The 17,978-nt window shown below is 38.0% G+C and overlaps 1 protein-coding gene across 13 annotated transcripts in view; it reads left to right on the top strand.

The window, feature by feature from the left end:
- Window positions 1-17,208, top strand: part of drk (growth factor receptor-bound protein 2 drk) — a 74,295-nt gene extending 57,087 nt beyond the window's left edge. For all 13 annotated transcript variants that reach the window (XM_069321702.1, XM_045727482.2, XM_069321705.1 and 10 more), the window contains 2 exons: window positions 9,162-9,327; window positions 13,136-17,208. In XM_069321702.1, the coding sequence (XP_069177803.1) occupies window positions 9,162-9,327; window positions 13,136-13,309 (340 nt within the window). In that variant the 3' untranslated portion in view covers window positions 13,310-17,208. The remainder of the gene's footprint in view (window positions 1-9,161; window positions 9,328-13,135) is intronic.
- Window positions 17,209-17,978: the final 770 nt, after the last annotated feature.

Genomic DNA, 17,978 nt, shown 5'->3' with positions numbered 1-17,978 from the left:
AAATGTGAGGGTCGGAGATCTTTCATTTCCACCATTATGTCTGACACTCCTCTGCCCCTGATCTGGAAGAAAATCCGTTAGATAGTGGGTAAATTAGTTCCAGATGTCTTGCCAGTCCTTCATCTCCGTGGTTCTATTGTGGCAGATCTGGTGTCGGTTGCGACCGAACTGGGTTCTCGCTTTTCTACTGTTAGGGAGGTGTGGTTTGCGCTTTGGAGGGTTCGAATCGCCTGCAGATCGACGATCCAGCTCCATTCAAACTGCTCCCTGGTGGTTCATTGCCTGAACCGAGGGGGTTCTATGCGGTCCTTGGTTTTTTTGGGTTGGTCGCTGCAGGTAACTCGTCTGCTGAGTTCTCGGGGTTTGGCTCTCCTGGCGGTTCACATCCGGGGGAGTGTCCAACGTCCTGGCGGACGGCCTGTCCAGGTTCATTCCCCCTGTTCACGGAATGGACGGTCGACGCTAACTCATTCAGTTGACTCTGCTAGACGTTTGAGCGCCCGGAGGTGGACCTCTTCACGTCGCCGTGGTCGGGGCATCTTCCGGTTTATGTGGCGCCCTTCCCTGACCGCGAGGCTGTCAGGATCGACGCCTTTCAGCGGGACTGGTCGAGGTGGAGGTTCTTGTACCTCCTTCCCCCGGTTCAGCTGTTGCTTCAGGCCCTGGCTCGCTTGGAGACTTACCAGCGGCAAGTTGTCCTCTTGGCCCCGTGGTGGCCGGCCCAGCCGTGGTTTCAGGTGCTGCTTGCCCAGTGTCCGCACCCTGAGGTTTTTCCGTAGCACCGCCTCTTTCAGAAGATCGGCCTGGTCCGTTACGAGACTGGTTTGCTCTTCTGCTCGAGTCTTCGTGTTTGTTATTTTTGACTCTAGTTTATCACCATTTGTATGGTGATCAGGTGGCTTCATCAATGGTGTCCCACCTGCGGGCTTCGTCTCAGCGGCAGTATGAAGTTTCCTGGCGGTCCTTCCGTTTCTTTTTTAATCATTGTCGATGTACTTCACTTTCGGTTCGGGGAGGTGGTGTCCTTTCTCGTGGTTGTTCCAGGACAGTCATCTTATGCCGAATACTATCACCTCGTATCGTGCGGTGCTGGAGGAGCCGCTTCAGCTTGGTTTCGGTATAGATGTTACTTCTGCGCCATTTCGCAAGCTGTTTCGTGCGTTTTTTTCACTTCCGACCTGCTCATGCACCATCTGAGCCGTCCTGGTCTTTGGACAGAGTGCTCTATCTCTCTTCTCAATTTGTTGTGACCCCTTCGGTTCAGGATTGTTTTTCGAAGGCTCTTTTTTTTCCTGTTGGCATTGGCCTCTGAGGATCAGGTCGGGAGCTTCACGCTCTCCTCCGACGCAGGGGTTTCTGCTCTTTCAGTCGTGGAGATAGGTTTGTTCATCTGCAGCTGTCTTCTTCTTTTCTGGCAAAAAATGAGACTGCTGCTTTCCGGTGGGGTCCTTGAGTTCTTAATGGTTGGTTGGTCAGGCCAGGGGTGCATCATGTTTTATGTCCGGTTGCAGCGCACCCCCCCCCCCCCTTCCCCCCTACCACCGGTATTTGCGTGCCACAGCTTCTGTGTCCGGGGATGCTCTTTGAGTTAATCTAGTTTCCCTTCTTCCCTGTTTGTGTGTACAGGTCTCAGGTCGTCCGCAGGGTTATTAAGTCGAACCAGCCTTGCGGTCTATCCCCGTGCCCATGACGTTCGTAAGTTCGCTGCCCTTGCTGCCGTCTTTGGGAACATGTCCTGCGCTGACATTCGGACAGGGGGTTTTTGGCGGTTGAACAGGGTCCTGGCTGCACGCTACCTCCTGAATGTTCCTGAGCCTAGTCAGGCCTATGTTGTTTTGGGTCGGCGGCTGCAGCCTGTCTTGACTTCGAGTTGAGGTGTGAAGCCCCAACCGCCTTCCGCGTAAGTCCCCTTCTTTCCTTAGTCTTTGGTGAAGTAGCTCCGGGGAGCCATAGGGGCTCCCCCCAGAAAACCAGTGTTGAATGTAATGAAACACTATTTTCTGGGCGAGTCCCGGAGGCTCCTCGGCAACCCTCCCTTCCCTAAGTCAGCAATATTCGGGTATTTTGATATAAAGCCTCAGAACTGAGGTGTGGATTGCCGGTGCAGGGTTCTGGGGCTCCCCCTTCCCCCACCTAGGGAGGGGGGAACTGCGCAGACATGCGGCGTGGCTCGTGTAACGTCATGCTTGTTTGCTCGTTTTCACTTGGGGGAGTTCTGTCCACTTGTTTCGTTATTTTCGTTGGTTTCACCAGAATAGGAGTTTGTTTTGGGGCGCTTACCTTTCTGGGTGTTTGTCCCAGTCGATGGCAGCTATAGAATGCTCCAAAATCACACGTGCATTGCTATAGGCCATTGCTGCTCGTGCCTCTCTGAGGGGGCCCAGGTTCTGTCTGTGGTCCCCGGTAGGCCTAGTACTCCACCCACATCGACTGATGCCAAAAGATAGGACTATCCCTATCAGCCTGGATAGCTCTGGGGAGCCTCTGGGACTAACCCAGAAAATGGCATTTCATTACATTCATTGCTGGGTTTTATTCTGAAAAACTCAACACACACAAAAAGGGCATATATCCGGATAAATACAGTCGTGTCCAGAAAGCACGTGGTTGTCTATATAGTATTTATATAAAGATGTTGCCATAATAATGTAAATCTGTTAATATTTAAGAAAAATATGAATTCAGTAGGATAAACAAAAATTAATTATTTTTCACTGTTCAATTCAGTAATAATTTCAAATAACTCTGGTAGACACCCATCCATGTTACAAATTAGTGAGCGAATACTGTGTCAATAAATTGCATTTAGTATTTCAAAAAAAAAAATTTTTTACTTGATTATTTAATAAAAGTTGTGTAATTGGGTTTGTGACCACCTGTGTGTAACTCTAGTATAATTAATGTGTCCTGGCCAAGTGCTTTTATTTTCCTGTGAGTGGGTGACAGCTAAATCTTGGTGCTAAATTTTGAACCATTTTTCTTTGGTTATTTCATCATTTGTGAGTTGAAAAGCTGTATACTAGCAGGAATAGCTAGAATAATGCAGAAAGGGAAAGAAGAGGTTTCTTAACCTTAGACAGCAGCTATGGTGGTCATACCTGCGTATATACACAAAACAAACAAAAATACCTGTACTAATAATTTTTCATTATATAATTATTAATTTGTATGCAAAATGTAAGACACGAAAATAACTGAATACAGTACTGTATTTATAATTATACTATGTGGAGAGACTGCTAGTCTGTCTGGCATGTGTGGACGCCTGGTGCTTGACTTTGCTGGCGCTTCCTGTTTTATCCTCGGATGTTTAACTTGTTTGTTTTTATTTACATCCACAGACAGCTATTATATCCATATTTGCATCATGCATGTAAAACCCAGAGAATAATTGTTTAAATGGTCATACGATGATATCTGCATTTCACCGTGAATAAACAATTAACGATGACCGCTGCCTAAGGGTTAACATGGGAAAAGAGGCTAAATGGATTGAAGAAAGTTACCAAGCCTGGGGAGGGCCAAGTGAAGCAGATAGGTTGGCAATGGTTCAAATTGAAAAATGCTTGAGTAATCAAAATATAAAGAATAATTCAAGTACAGTATATTTAAGAAGATTTTTTATAAATATCACACTTTTTTTTTTTTAAATACTGTACTGTACTTGTACAGTATGTGTTCTATCATTCTGGGTCAGATTTTTTTCTTTTTTCTCCACAATGTGAAAAATTGTGAAATGCTAGGATCTGAATCCTCTGTAGAACAAATTAAGTGCGCTCCCCAGTAGTCTCTTAAGGTGATCCCATACAGTACATCATTTGTTGTCTATTATGTGCAAGGATATATATTCTATCATTTGGGGTTCCATGAAAAGTTAAATAATTTGTCAGTGAAAAAAGGAAAAAAAAAATTATGAAAACACTTGATGGACCAGAATCCTTGGTAAATTGGAACACTTTCGCTCCCGATTAGTTTGTTCTAGCAAAGTGCCACTGCATGTGAATGCGTGTTTATTTATACAATGTTCATTACTTTCTGTATAAAATGGTACCACCACTGTGTGTGTCAGACAAAAGAACATATTAATGATATTTCATATTATTTATTTAATAATGTAGTAAATATATGAATATTATCTAGGAATGTAGTGAAGGAGTACTTGTGAATGCTGTAGTGGTAGCCACATATGTTAGGCCCACACTGTAGTATACCATCCTAACATGGAACCTCCACCTCAAGGAACATAGTCAAACTTGAAAAAGTCCAGAGTGATGCAATGAGGCTCGTACCCAAACTGAAGTACTGTATTTAACAATGGGAGAGGTGAAGTGAGCTGAACCTAACCACACTTAAAAGATAGACAAACTTGAGATATGATAATGATGTACAGTGCAAGAGTATTGGGGGGGTTTTGTCAAGACGGATAATGAGGACGTGTTCAGTGTAAAGATTGATAAAAAGAGGGAACGTGGATGGAAACTTGCGGCACATTTAATTAACAGGATGTTAGAAGAAACGTTTCTTGCATAAGGGTAGTTAGCAAATTGAATGTACTAAATTGAGGGATAGAAGCTAACAAAATAAATAATTTCAAAAGTATATACAACAAGAAATGGGGGTAGTCACTGCATTAGACAACCGAAGCTAGTGTTCGACTCTGCGAGCACATTTGGGTGAATACAGTGCAGTACTTATTATATCTACTTCTGTATGTCTGGGTTCTAGATTGTGTATTTTTAGCAGTCTTACCTATATAAATACAACTTCAGCTTTTTATATATATCGAATTATTTATTTACTTATTTATATTTTCTCACCCTTGAACTCACATGACCCCCATCTATATATACAGTACAGTACATTGAAAACCCATGGAGTTATCACACATCCCTGGTGTGTGCAAATATCAATATCAAACCAGTCATTCCTTACACAACTAAGTTGCATGTACTACATCCTTAATAAAAAAAGCTTTTCACATTATTTTAAAATATTCCACAAACTCCATGCTCATTATTCTACACACATTTTTCTGGTTTTGTCATAAGCTTTGTCCAACTCGATGAATGTCATAACCAGTATAACTTATGAACTTATGTTTCCTTATGAACCTTTACCGCTAGCTGTCAAACTGCAAATATTCAAGGTTTCAAACCCACCGTGTTTATTTACCAATTTGTTATTTACTGTATTTACCCAGTCACTTTTCTGCCATACAATATGCCATCTGCACTTAGACGAGTTCTCGTAATAAGTCGCCATAAATTATGCCACCTGAAGTCTCTCTCTCCTTCTTCTCTCTCTCCCTCTTCTCTCTCTCTCCTTCTTCTCTCTCTCTCTCCTTCTTCTCTCTCTCTCCTTCTCTCTCTCTCCTTCTTCTCTTTCTTTCTTCTCTCTCTCTCCTTCTTCTCTCTCTCTCTCCTTCTTCTCTCTCTTTCTTCTCTCTCTCTCCTTCTTCTCTCTCTCTCCTTCTCTCTCTCTCCTTCTTCTCTCTCTCTCCTTCTTCTCTCTCCCTCTCCTTCTTCTCTCTCTCTCTCCTTCTTCTCTCTCTCTCCTTCTTCTCTCTCTCTCCTTCTTCTCTCTCTCTCCTTCTTCTCTCTCTCTCCTTCTTCTCTCTCTCTCCTTCTTCTCTCTCTCTCTCCTTCTTCTCTCTCACTCTCCTTCTTCTCTCACTCTCCTTCTTCTCTCTCTCTCCTTCTTCTCTCTCTCTCCTTCTTCTCTCTCTCTCCTTCTTCTCTCTCTCTCCTTCTTCTCTCTCTCTCCTTCTTCTCTCTCTCTCCTTCTCTCTCTCTCCTTCTTCTCTCTCTCTCCTTCTCTCTCTCTCCTTCTTCTCTCTCTCTCCTTCTTCTCTCTCTCTCTCCTCCTTCTCTCTCTCTCTCTCTCTCCTTCTCTCTCTCTCTCTCTCTCTCTCTCTCCTCCTTCTCTCTCTCCTTCTTCTCTCTCTCTCTCCTTCTTTCTCTCTCTCCTTCTTCTCTCTCTCTCTCCTCCTCCTCTCTCTCTCTCCTTCTTCTCTCTCTCTCTCCTTCTCTCTCTCTCTCTCTCCTTCTTCTCTCTCTCTCTCTCTCCTCCTTCTCTCTCTCTCTCCTTCTTCTCTCTCTCTCTCTCCTTCTTCTCTCTCTCTCTCTCCTCCTTCTCTCTCTCTCTCCTTCTTCTCTCTCTCTCTCTCCTTCTTCTCTCTCTCTCTCTCCTTCTTCTCTCTCTCTCTCTCCTTCTTCTCTCTCTCTCTCCTTCTTCTCTCTCTCTCTCTCCTTCTTCTCTCTCTCTCTCCTTCTCTCTCTCTCTCTCTCCTTCTCTCTCTCTCTCTCTCCTTCTCTCTCTCTCTCTCCTTCTTCTCTTCTGTCTGTCTTTCTGTCCTTATTCATGCATTATAAAATAATTTCCTTGGAAAGCTCCTATGAACTTTAGTCATGCACTGACATCTACGAACTATAGCACTCGGTGCACCTAGCTGGGCTCGAAAAAAGTTCTTTGTAAGGTCAAAGATTGTTTGAGCCATGCTTCAATGTCAATTGTTATCTTGTGTCACATGATTGCTCAACCCTCCATTCAGTTCACTGTGTGAAAATTTAGATGAATTCATTAACACTTGTTTGATGATTTGTTTAGCTAGTTTCTGAAAGTGTTTCAGATTGTGTTACGACGCATAGACTTGCTCGTTGTGCATGCTCGGGCTTTGTACCTTTGCTGAAGATGTGCTTGGTTTTCATAAGTGATTGTTTTTTTCCATGGAGACCTGTGCCTTACTCCTGCCAGATGTTTATGTTTGAACATTATTCAGCAAAGGTTACTGTCGAGAGGATAGTGTAATCAGGTTCTGCATTCTCATTGGTCATCTGGGCTAGTAAGTGAAAACTAGCAGCCGTCTCTTGGTCTTGTTGATGGTCACATGCATCTAGGTGTAAGCAGGGGTGTTGATAATAGGAAGAGTGTGATAAGAAGTGCTTCCTGTGTGTTGTCACCGATTGTCATAGTACAGTATCTGTTGATTATTCCAGAGCTGCTAGTCATGATGTATGGTGATAGTCTATGTTGTGTAAAGAAATAATGTAGGCTTTCTTGGAGCCTTGTTACTTGTGCTTTGGCAGGCACCTTATGTCATCCTGAATATATATATAGAGAGCCTATATATAGATATATAGACAATATTAGTCTGTTTGAAGGCATTCCATTTCAGTTCTTAAAGTGCAAGTTGACAGTCCTCATATTCTTGCAGTAAATTAGCAAGCTGTATTTTCTGTTCAGTGTTGATAGGAATCACATTTCTGTTCGGCCATTTGTAACTTCTCCATCTTGTGAGATGTTGAAAAAGTTTCTATAATGTAGTTTCATTGATGGAACAGATTTTGTAGTACAGTACAATGATGAAAAGGTGTAGTACACCTTTTCATCAATGGAAGTATGGCAATTCATCTATACTGTTCTGATATTTCCATGACCGTCACATAACCATTCATGTGTGTGTGTGCTGTAAATGGGACCTGCTTTGCTACCGAGTTCCTCATCAGTCTACTTACAACGCTGAGCTGTGTGAAAGCAACATGTCCTCTAGAGTAATATATCCCTTTTTGATGTCAAAATTCCCAGTGGATATAATATAATTTATAATACTGTATATCAAAATGGCTCACAAACATCCATATTTTCTATATGTAAGTTCATCAGTCAGGTAAGGTTATGTTCAGGCAATTTGAACTGTATATCATTTTGTGATGTGACAACTGGAGAGGATGGGCTAGTGAAAGAACAGGGTGGTTGTAGCATTAAGGCATATACCTTTCCTTAGTGTTAGTTATCTTTACACACACTGAAGTGTGAGAGTCTCCATTCCTTTCTCAGACTATTAAATCTTAGTTGAAGTTAGCAACATACAGTGCCTACAGCATATGTCTGGTGTAAGAGCCAGGTTAAAATACTTTTAACTTTTTAAAATACTTTATTTTTATTTTTTTCTCCAATGGCACTGATAATGTTCAAAAATAGGGACACCAAGGTGGGGGTGGGGGGAAAGGGTCATGGAGATGCCAATTTGTTTATACATAAATGTACAAACTGAATCCTGGTAAACTTTGTCCATCATACCAATAGTCTCATCCATGGGGCATCCAGATAAGGCCTAATACCAGATGCCTTTCGACTTCAGACAACACATTCCTTCATAAACAAGAGTCTGAAGTTTGTTGTGTTGAATAGCCAGCCTATGCATGAATGTGGGGATCTGGCTGATGATTGGACAGTTTTCTTCAAGTATCCATATCCTACCACCGTAACCGGCGATGGGAAACAGCTCTGGCGAGGTTGCATATTGGCCATACTCGCTTAACCCATGGTCACTTGATGGAGCGCCGCCCTGCTCCTTATTGTCCTATTAGCATTGTCCCTCTTACGGTCGTGCATGTCCTTCTTGAATGTCCTGACTTCCAGGACGACCGTGTGTCTTGCTTTCCGACCGCCCTTCGCAGTCGCCTGTCCCTCAATAGAATTCTTGGTGACTCGGATACTTTTGATATCGTTCGCCTTATGCGTTTTCGTTCTCGTATTGGCATCCTTAGTGATATTTAGCACCCTCTGATTATTCCGCACATTTGATGGTGCTACATAGCCTTCCCGGTTTGGTGCCTTCTTTTGATAATTACTTCAAGTATCCATAATGTACTTTGTATTGGGAAATATGGTCGTCATAAGTCCTGAAAATACCTCCCTCAATTAGCTACAGTCAGAATGTCTAGTTTCTCTTTTCCTAACCCTCTAATATTTTCTAAAGCATCCCTCCATTAACATTTCAAATTCCTTCTTTTCCCATGTACTTTCAAATAGTTATACTCATCGACAGATATTAGATTTTCTCTTGGGTTTAGAGCATCACTATTAGATGTCTATTTCAGTGGCACAAAAGGCCAAAATACCTATTTCACCTTTTATTTTGACACTTCTCTGTACTAAATCTAAAAAAAAAACATTATTTCATCTGCATTTTATTGTGTGTGTGTGTAGAAAATACAACAAAATTTAGGTGATTTACTCTCTTGAATTAGTTTGTGTTAAGTGAGTTTACTGGGTCTTGTTTCAGTTCATACTCAATACTGTATTACAAATACTGTATTTAAATGTATTTACTATACTTGTCTTAAAATAAATTATTTTGTATTTAAATCTCTTTGTAGATGTGGCGATGGTGTACAACACTTTAAAGTTCTACGGGATGCGCAAGGCAAGTTTTTCCTATGGGTTGTTAAATTCAACTCCTTAAATGAACTGGTAGAATATCACCGATCAGCCTCAGTTTCTCGCTCACATGATATCAAGCTCAAGGACATGACTCCAGAAGAGGTGAGTGTTTTATGAGAAGTCACAGTTATGTTAGTTGTGCAGTTCCATATTTGTAAGTACATCATACAGAGATTTGATGGGATGTAACGAGTGGTAATTGATTATTATATACAGTACTTCACAGTCAAATCTGAATGCGTTTGACATTTAAGGTTTCGCATACTAGAAGGATGGTTTTGTTTACGCTTTGTGTTAAAGCTAGAGTTTTTATCAGCCTATTAGCCTTCTCGTACCCATTGCATTTTATTGTAACTTTACTGATGTTCAAGTTATTTGCTGCATTGGACATTAAAAGTTGTGGATGGAAGGGGCTTTCAGTGCGCACTACATGTGTGTACCACTCTTAACACAGTACGAGTATTTCCTTGTTTCTCGACTTTCTTCAACTCCTTTGTGTTTCCAGTTACCACCTATTTGTTTTATTTTCTCTTAATTTAAATAGGCTGCATTTGTCCATCATATCTATTCCCATGGTTTCTTACATGTAGTAATCATATCGTCTCAGTTCCTTCTATTTCTTTTTTAAGGTTGTGAGATTAAATTAACATTAGTTGTCCTCGGAGCTTAATCATCATCAGTTCAGACGTGGCTTGTTGAAAACCTTGCCTCTTTTTTGCAAGATTTGTGCTTCACAAGATGCAGCTTTCATCACAGGTGCTGTATATTCTAGTATTGACCTTGAATGGCCTCTATAAAGTCTTGGAAATAGTCCTTATTTATTTTTGTAAATATAAATATAAATATATATATAAATATATATATATATATATATATATATATATATATATATATATATATATATTAGTATATTTTGGTAGCAGTCTTTCCTGTAGACATATTTTATTAAATATGACCGAAAAAGTAAGATTAATAATTCTAACACGAATTTTCTCAATCTTTCGTACATTATGCTTCACTGTTGGAGGTAAATCAAAAATCACTTCTCCAAAATTCATTTTTATTTCTAGTCTGACGCGACACGGGCGCGTTTCGTAAACGAAACGCGTTAAAACGAAAAGTTTTACGAAACGCGCCCGTGTCGCGTCAGACTAGAAATAAAAATGAATTTTGGAGAAGTGATTTTTGATTTACCTCCAACAGTGAAGCATAATGTACGAAAGATTGAGAAAATTCGTGTTAGAATTATTAATCTTACTTTTTCGGTCATATTTAATAAAATATATATATATATATATATATATATATATATATATATATATATATATATATGTGTCGTACCTAATAGCCAGAACGCACTTCTCTGCCTACTATGCAAGGCCCGATTTGCCTAATAAGCCAAGTTTTCATGAATTATTTATTTTTCGACTACCTAACCTACCTAACCTCACCTAACCTAACTTTTTCGGCTACCTAACCTAACCTAACCTATAAAGATAGGTTAGGTTAGGTTAGGTAGGGTTGGTTAGGTTCGGTCATATATCTACGTTAATTTTAACTCCAATAAAAAAAAATTGACCTCATACATAATAAAATGTGTAGCTTTATCATATCATAAGAAAAAAATTAGAGAAAATATATTAATTCAGGAAAACTTGGCTTATTAGGCAAATCGGGCCTTGCATAGTAGGCTGAGAAGTGCGTTCTGGCTACTAGGTACGACATATATATATATATATATATATATATATTTATTTATTTTTTGGAAAAAAAAAAAGGGAAGGGGGTGGTAGGAGAAAAGCACACAGAAACTGTATTGGAGGGGACCTACATTCCCTCCAATGCGTTATGTTATATATATATATGTATGTTGTACCTAGTAGCCAGAATGTCGTACTCAGCCTACTATGCAAGAGCCGATCTACCTAATAAGCAAAGTTTTCCTGATTTTTTATTTTTTTTTTAATTTCTTATGAAATGATAAATCTGTCCATTTCATTAAGTATAAGTTAATATGTTTAAATTTGAGTTAAAACTAACATAGATATATGACCGAACCTAACCAACCCTACCTAACCTAACCTAAACTAAACTAACACAACTAAGTCAATAATCAATGTTCTTAACACTTTGGCGTGCCCCGCGCGCTACCCCTCAACTGTGCGATTTGGGTCCCAGCGTTTCACGGGAGCGCACGTTAATTCTGAAAAGTGTATACTCTCTTCAACTTTGTCACCTTAATTCTCGTCCTACGAGATTAAATTTGGTGTCATTGTGTTCGCAATAGAATTTTCTACAGCACTAAATGCATATAAACTCCAAAAGCCCGGCTAATTACCCGCAGCAAACAGAGAAAGTGCGAATGAGTTACCCAGGAGCACGCAAAAGCGATAAAATGTGTTCACTCTTTTCACTCTGGTCACCTCAGTTGTCGTCCTAGGTCTTTCATTTTGGTATCAATGGGTTTGCAATAGAATTCTCTAGAGGAACATTAGCATATAAAATAAAAAACCTGGTCACGCTCCACCCGCCGACGAGTTGAAGACGGGCCACGTGTTAACCGCGAGTGAGCGCCCAGACGCCTTCCAGCTACACTCCCAATTCCTGCCCACAAATGTTTAGTATTTAGTATTTTAGTATATGTAGTATTATAGTTTAGTATTTTTTGTGGAGTAGTTGTACATCACATAACCATTGTAGATAGCCATTTGCACAAAATAGATGGTCATTTTCTTCATCCATTTGTGAGTTTTCCTTATGAAGTGATAATATTTGATCATTTGGTCAAAGTGATCAACACCTTTCATGTTTGTATTGTAGTCACAGATTGCATTCGGCTTGTTGACAGTTACCAAACAGTCCCCCCAAAATCGGAAAAAAACCTGATTTTTGGCAATTATTTTAATGGATGACACAATGCTGCGTCATCCCCGAGATTACCGACAGTAAACGGATGACGCAGTGCTGCGTCATGCCCGGACTAAAGTGTTAAAGTACAGTATTGTATATGAAGAATTACTAAATTTTATTATTTTTAAATAAAAGTAGACAAATATAGAACATTAAATTTCTTAATGTCAAGATAAGACCCTTACCTTTCTTGACCTTGGGCTGTATGATCATGGTACTTAAAGTGGTGATGTGTTGACTATTTAGTTGGGGTTACTGTACCTTGTTTGGAGGGGTGAGTAGATTTCACGTAAAGAATTTTTGTGATTTTTTTTTTTTTATCATTTTATTTATTTTATTTATTTATTTATTTATATATATACAAGAAGGTACATTGGGATTGTGAGGATACATTGTATAGTAATTACAATCTTGTAAAGCCACTAGTATGCGCAGCGTTTCAGGCAGTAAGATGCATACCTAGCTTTGGACTTTATAATTGGGCTGATATGGTGTGATGAGTATTTTTTTGTAGGCACCTCAATTCTGGTCTGACAAGAATTTCTTTGTTTTTACAATGTTTCTGTTGCATATGATCACTTAGTGGATCAGAATCCTTTTGTTACATCATATATTCTGTTGGAATGTCACTTGAGTGGGTTGACAAAATATTTACTGTACACCACAATATATAGTAAATAATAATGGCTATTAGAAAATCAAGTGGAGCAATGCAGTGACTTGAACCAAGCAATCTGGGTGCTCCCAGCTATGTACCTTACTCCTGTACAATGACATGGTAAGGGTTATAACCTTTACCATGTTGTGGTACAGGGGTAAGGTGCGCAGCTTGGAGTACCCAGATTGCTTGGTTCAAGTCGCTGCATTGTTCCAATTGATTTTCTCATTGATATATCACATTAGTGTGAGATTTCTTTGTGTAATGGTTATTAGTGTTGTATTTTTACTGTACAAGATCATAAATACTGAGACAAAAAATGAGAACATTATATCTTTTCAGTTTCTAGTGCAAGCCTTGTATGACTTCACTCCACAAGAACATGGGGAGCTGGAATTTAAGCGAGGCGATGTTATCACCGTAACAGACCGATCAGACCAGCATTGGTGGACTGGTGAAATGGGTAACCGTAGGGGACTCTTCCCTGCTACATATGTTGCGCCGTACCACACCTAGGTGGTTGCTGAAATACCTCCCATCCTTGGTACCCTTTCTTCTCAAAAGGTGTCCACTCTTGTGTATCCCTTATTCTTAAAGGGTGCCCCACCTAGTTTTGGTCAGGTTTTCCCAGACTGTATCTAGACAGAGACTGTGAATGAAACATTGTTCAGAACTATGAAAACCAGCTGGCATGGCTAGGTTGGCCTGGGCGCATATGGCAAAGACTGAGGGAGGTGATGATGGTTGGCCAGCCACTAGTAATACAGTAATTGTACTTATTTCTGTGGCTTGTATCCCAGTCATTAGTTATGCCAATATTATTCTTTGAAGTGATCCTCCCGCTAAAATGAATAGCCAGCCATGTATTATGTTAATTATTGGTGCCATTTCATATCTATCCTCCACAGCAATTTTGTAGAGAATCATTCTTAAGGAAATTGCTTGTCTTATTCTTGCCACAAGCTCATATTTCATTGCTGAGTTTTTTAAACAAATTTTTGTTGCACTAAACAAATATACATGATCCTTTAAGTATTGAAATATGTAGTAGCTTGAGGAGTAAATCAGCCTTGCATGGCATTGAACATTACCGTGGTTATTCTCAACTGTAACAATTCTAGCACAAAAATTTCGGAATTTTTCCATGTGTTTCTGCCCCACCTACACACCTTACCATCGTTACCTGAATCTAAGATTGTATGTAGCAAAGGTCAACGAATTATATACAAAAAAAAAAGTTTCTTCTGTAGTATACAGTAAATTTGTTATCTTTACTAATAGATCATATTGCACCCTGGGGGCCTTAAATTCGGGTAAAGTTGGTCCAAATTGTATCGATACCATACCAGAAAATGAAGCTATAGATTTTGGTTATGATAACTGGTAAGCACAATTTTTATACTGGTAGAATTCTACTAAATATATGGAATGTATGAAGTTATATGTATATGATTAGATAAGCCAGTCGAGTAACAAATTGACTGGATAACATAAGTCAAAGTGGCGTGTGAGAGGTAGCCAGCAGAGTAAGTAGTGGTTGTGAGACATATTAATATACACTTGGATGCTGAGTAACAATGATTTTAAACCAAATGCTTGTTGTTAACACATTCTATAATTCATAGACAAATTACTTTTATTAAAAATTGTAAAAGAGTTCTCTCTCTCTCCTGATCATTTAAATGTGTTTGATTTTTCTTTTTCTTTTCTCATGTTTATTATTTGTCACATGGAGGCTATTTAAGCTTCAGAGGTCTTGGGGCAAGGTTTCTAAGTATGCTCAGTTAGAATATGAAATCTAGATAAATAATTCCTTTCCTATTATATTAGAATATACAGTATGTATTTTATTCAATAATTGTCAAGTTCATAATGAAAAAAGGGAAAGTATGTAAGCCTTTCAAAAATCATGCATGTTTTGTAGTCCCACTGTGCACAGTTTAGAGATGCCCCATAGCTCAAAGCACCTAAGATTAATAGTGTTTGTTCCTAGTTTGTTCCTTCAAAGTGTGGATTGTTTAGCCAGATTAATACTGCAGAGTGATGTGTTGCCAGCTTACATTGTATGATAAGTTAAACAAAACTCATAATTTCTTCCCTGCTTTAAAGACGTAGATGGCTAGAGTCTGTCTCATTGTTGCCTCCATAAACGTGAATGATTTTAATTTATTGAGAAAAAAAATAGGTACTATCATAATTATGCATCAGGCTGAATCAAGGGTAACCCAAGTTGCTACAGTTTAAAAAAATTTAACATTTTATTTGGATGTCATTCAGAAATTGAAAGTTAACACTTTGTAAAGAAAATTCGTGAAAATGAATGACATAATTTTGATATTATATGATGGTGACAATACTTGCAATGATTTTTACCATTGCAATTAAAGCTGATAATTTATGTAGAAGCAGCTTTTGAAAATGGAGAGTTAACTTGAAGTACTCTGAGCTTAAATAAGCATGAATATCAAAATTGTGTGCCTGTAGTCAATCTTGTGTAGGTCTTGCAAATGATAAATTTTGTTCTTGTTCTTGACAAAGAATGTATCTTGACATAGTATTAGTTGATGAGTGCAGGTTAGCAATATGCCAAAATCTTCCTCAGCCACCTGGGTAGCACACTGTACATCTCCACACACACATTCAGGTTAAATATTCTACAGCAACGCTTAGAACTTTTGCCAAAGAATTTAGCATGTTGTCTTAGCTGTCTACTTAGCAGAGCAGTTACCAGCTGCTTTAATGATGAGACGTACGAATATATATTAAAAGTTTGAGATAGCCAGAATACATAATAGTAGTAGATTAAGGAGGAAAGAAAAATTACTCCGAAGAAAACAGCAATGTTTAGAGAGAGCTGAAAATTGGAAAAAAGGGCACGACTGAAAAATTAAATTTGGTGAATTTTTGCACTGTGAATTGGGACTAACAAAATTATTTGCCAGCAGAGATCAGGAGTTTTTTTATATATCTGATTCTTTTTTTAGTTTTTAAAACTGACATTGGTTTTGGTACATAAAATGAAGAAACTGTTGAATGTGATCTTACTAGTGCAAGCTTCATTCTCAGAAGAGATGGTGAGAGATTATCTATCGTGTTTATTTTGCAGGTGTCTAGAAATTTTAATGAAAATTATATTAATTCACAAATGTTTGATTTTGGTAATAATGGAAATGCCCTCTTACCAGATCTTTAAAACATCCTAATTTATTGAAGATTTTAACTTCCTGCAATACATGAATTTTATTAAATATTCATTTTGCAAATGTTTGTAATGGACTTTGGCATCCACTATTTACATTTTTTAGCCTATTTTATCTATGAGGAGAGTAATTTTGCAAGTGTTTTATTATTATTATTATTATTATTTTGCTAAGTATCTGAAAGTTTTATTATTTAATTTAAATTGTGTATTAGTGCTTATAAAACAATTGTAAGTATAATATAATCAGATAAAATGAAAAAGAATATACTGTACTGCTTTTTTTGTTTATTTATTTTTGTTTAATGATTCATCATGTACAAAAAAAAGTGTGTATATGTTCAAAGTTATTCAAAAGGAATGAGGTTAGACTATGGATGCGGCGTAATTAAGAAGTAAACGCGGGAGATGCAAACTTGCAAACAGTCCATCAGGTTGACCAACTTTTAGGTGAAATGATGCCAATTTTAAAGATGTGTTCAATAATAATATTAAAAACTATTAAGTTTTTTTTTGTGTGTAAAGTGAAATTTACACTTTTGATTTGTGGCATATTTTGGAAGGTTAAACTGGGGACATCACATCCTATACAGTATATGTACTGTATATACATAAATAGAATGTATATACAGTACACATATATGCATTGAATGTATATACACATATATGCATTGGATGTATATACACATATATGCATTGGATGTGTATACACACATGCATTGTATGTATATACACATGCATAGGATGTGTGTATACACATATCCATAGGATGTATATACACATGGATGCATAGGATATATATATGCATGGATGCATAGGTTGTATATACACATGGATGCATAGGTTGTATATACACATGGATGCATATGTGTATATACACAGGGATGTATAGGATGTATATATGTGTATAATTTGAGAAGCTGCTTTGTAGGTTTACTGTGAAGTAAACCTTTAAATTGTTGCAGTTGATCCATGTTTAAGGAGTGTAGATGTTATTAATTTATTGCTCTTTAAAAGATATTTGAGGAAATTTATTAAAATTAAGATAATTTTCAAACTTGTAATGAAGGTGAAATGTGAAAGGTAGTTGATAGTTGAGTTTGCAGGAGTGAATGTTTACACTTCTCCCCATGAAATAACAGTATTTATCCTGCTAACATTTATGTAATATTGAATGAATTTGGAGATTGTCAGGAATTAAGCAACATGACACTAACTTTGATCCTCATTCCTTCCTTCCTTTGAACCTCTGGATATTTAAAAAAAAAAATATATATATAATATATACTGTGTATATATATTAATCCAATATATTAATTATATATATATATGTATACTGTATATATATAATTTGACCATGTCAAACCATGAAGGAAGGATCAAGACAGGAATTTCCTTAAGTACGTTCATATTTAATAATACATCTTCAGAAGGCTCCTGATCCTTCTGAAGATATATTATTAAATACAAAAGTACTAAGGAAATTCCTGTCTTCATCCTTCCTTTATGGGCTGACACTGTCACATTGTTCATGTAATTATTTACTTTGTACCTAATAGCCAGAACCTCACCTCTAGACCAAGTAACCAGGAACATGTGTGACGGCCAGGGGGATTGTGTATATTTTCAAATATTTCCTTTGAAATCGGGTAACCTTGAATAATATTGACATTGATTTGTGAGTTAAAAAACCTACATTTTTAGGTTAGGTCAGGTTAAGTTAATTTTGTTTCAAATTGAAAAACTGTCTTGCTCATTTAATAAGACTACATATCTATCAATCCACATGTTAAATTAAAATCTTTGAGAAATAAATTTTGTACAAAAATCAGCTTGAGTAACACTGGCTAGTAGGTATGAAATACATATGTATACCATATATCTCAGCTGTGCAGATTTGAATTATCCATATTTCCAATATTTATCCAAACAAATCCCGATAATCAAGATAAAACCCAGTGGGCACCATTTAAGAATACTGCTAAT

The sequence above is a fragment of the Procambarus clarkii genome, chromosome 10 (assembly GCF_040958095.1).
Source record: "Procambarus clarkii isolate CNS0578487 chromosome 10, FALCON_Pclarkii_2.0, whole genome shotgun sequence".
NCBI classification, from domain to species: Eukaryota; Metazoa; Arthropoda; class Malacostraca; order Decapoda; family Cambaridae; genus Procambarus; species Procambarus clarkii.
The sequence above is the reverse complement of the archived record's forward strand: the minus strand, read 5'-3'. Positions and strand labels throughout refer to the sequence as shown.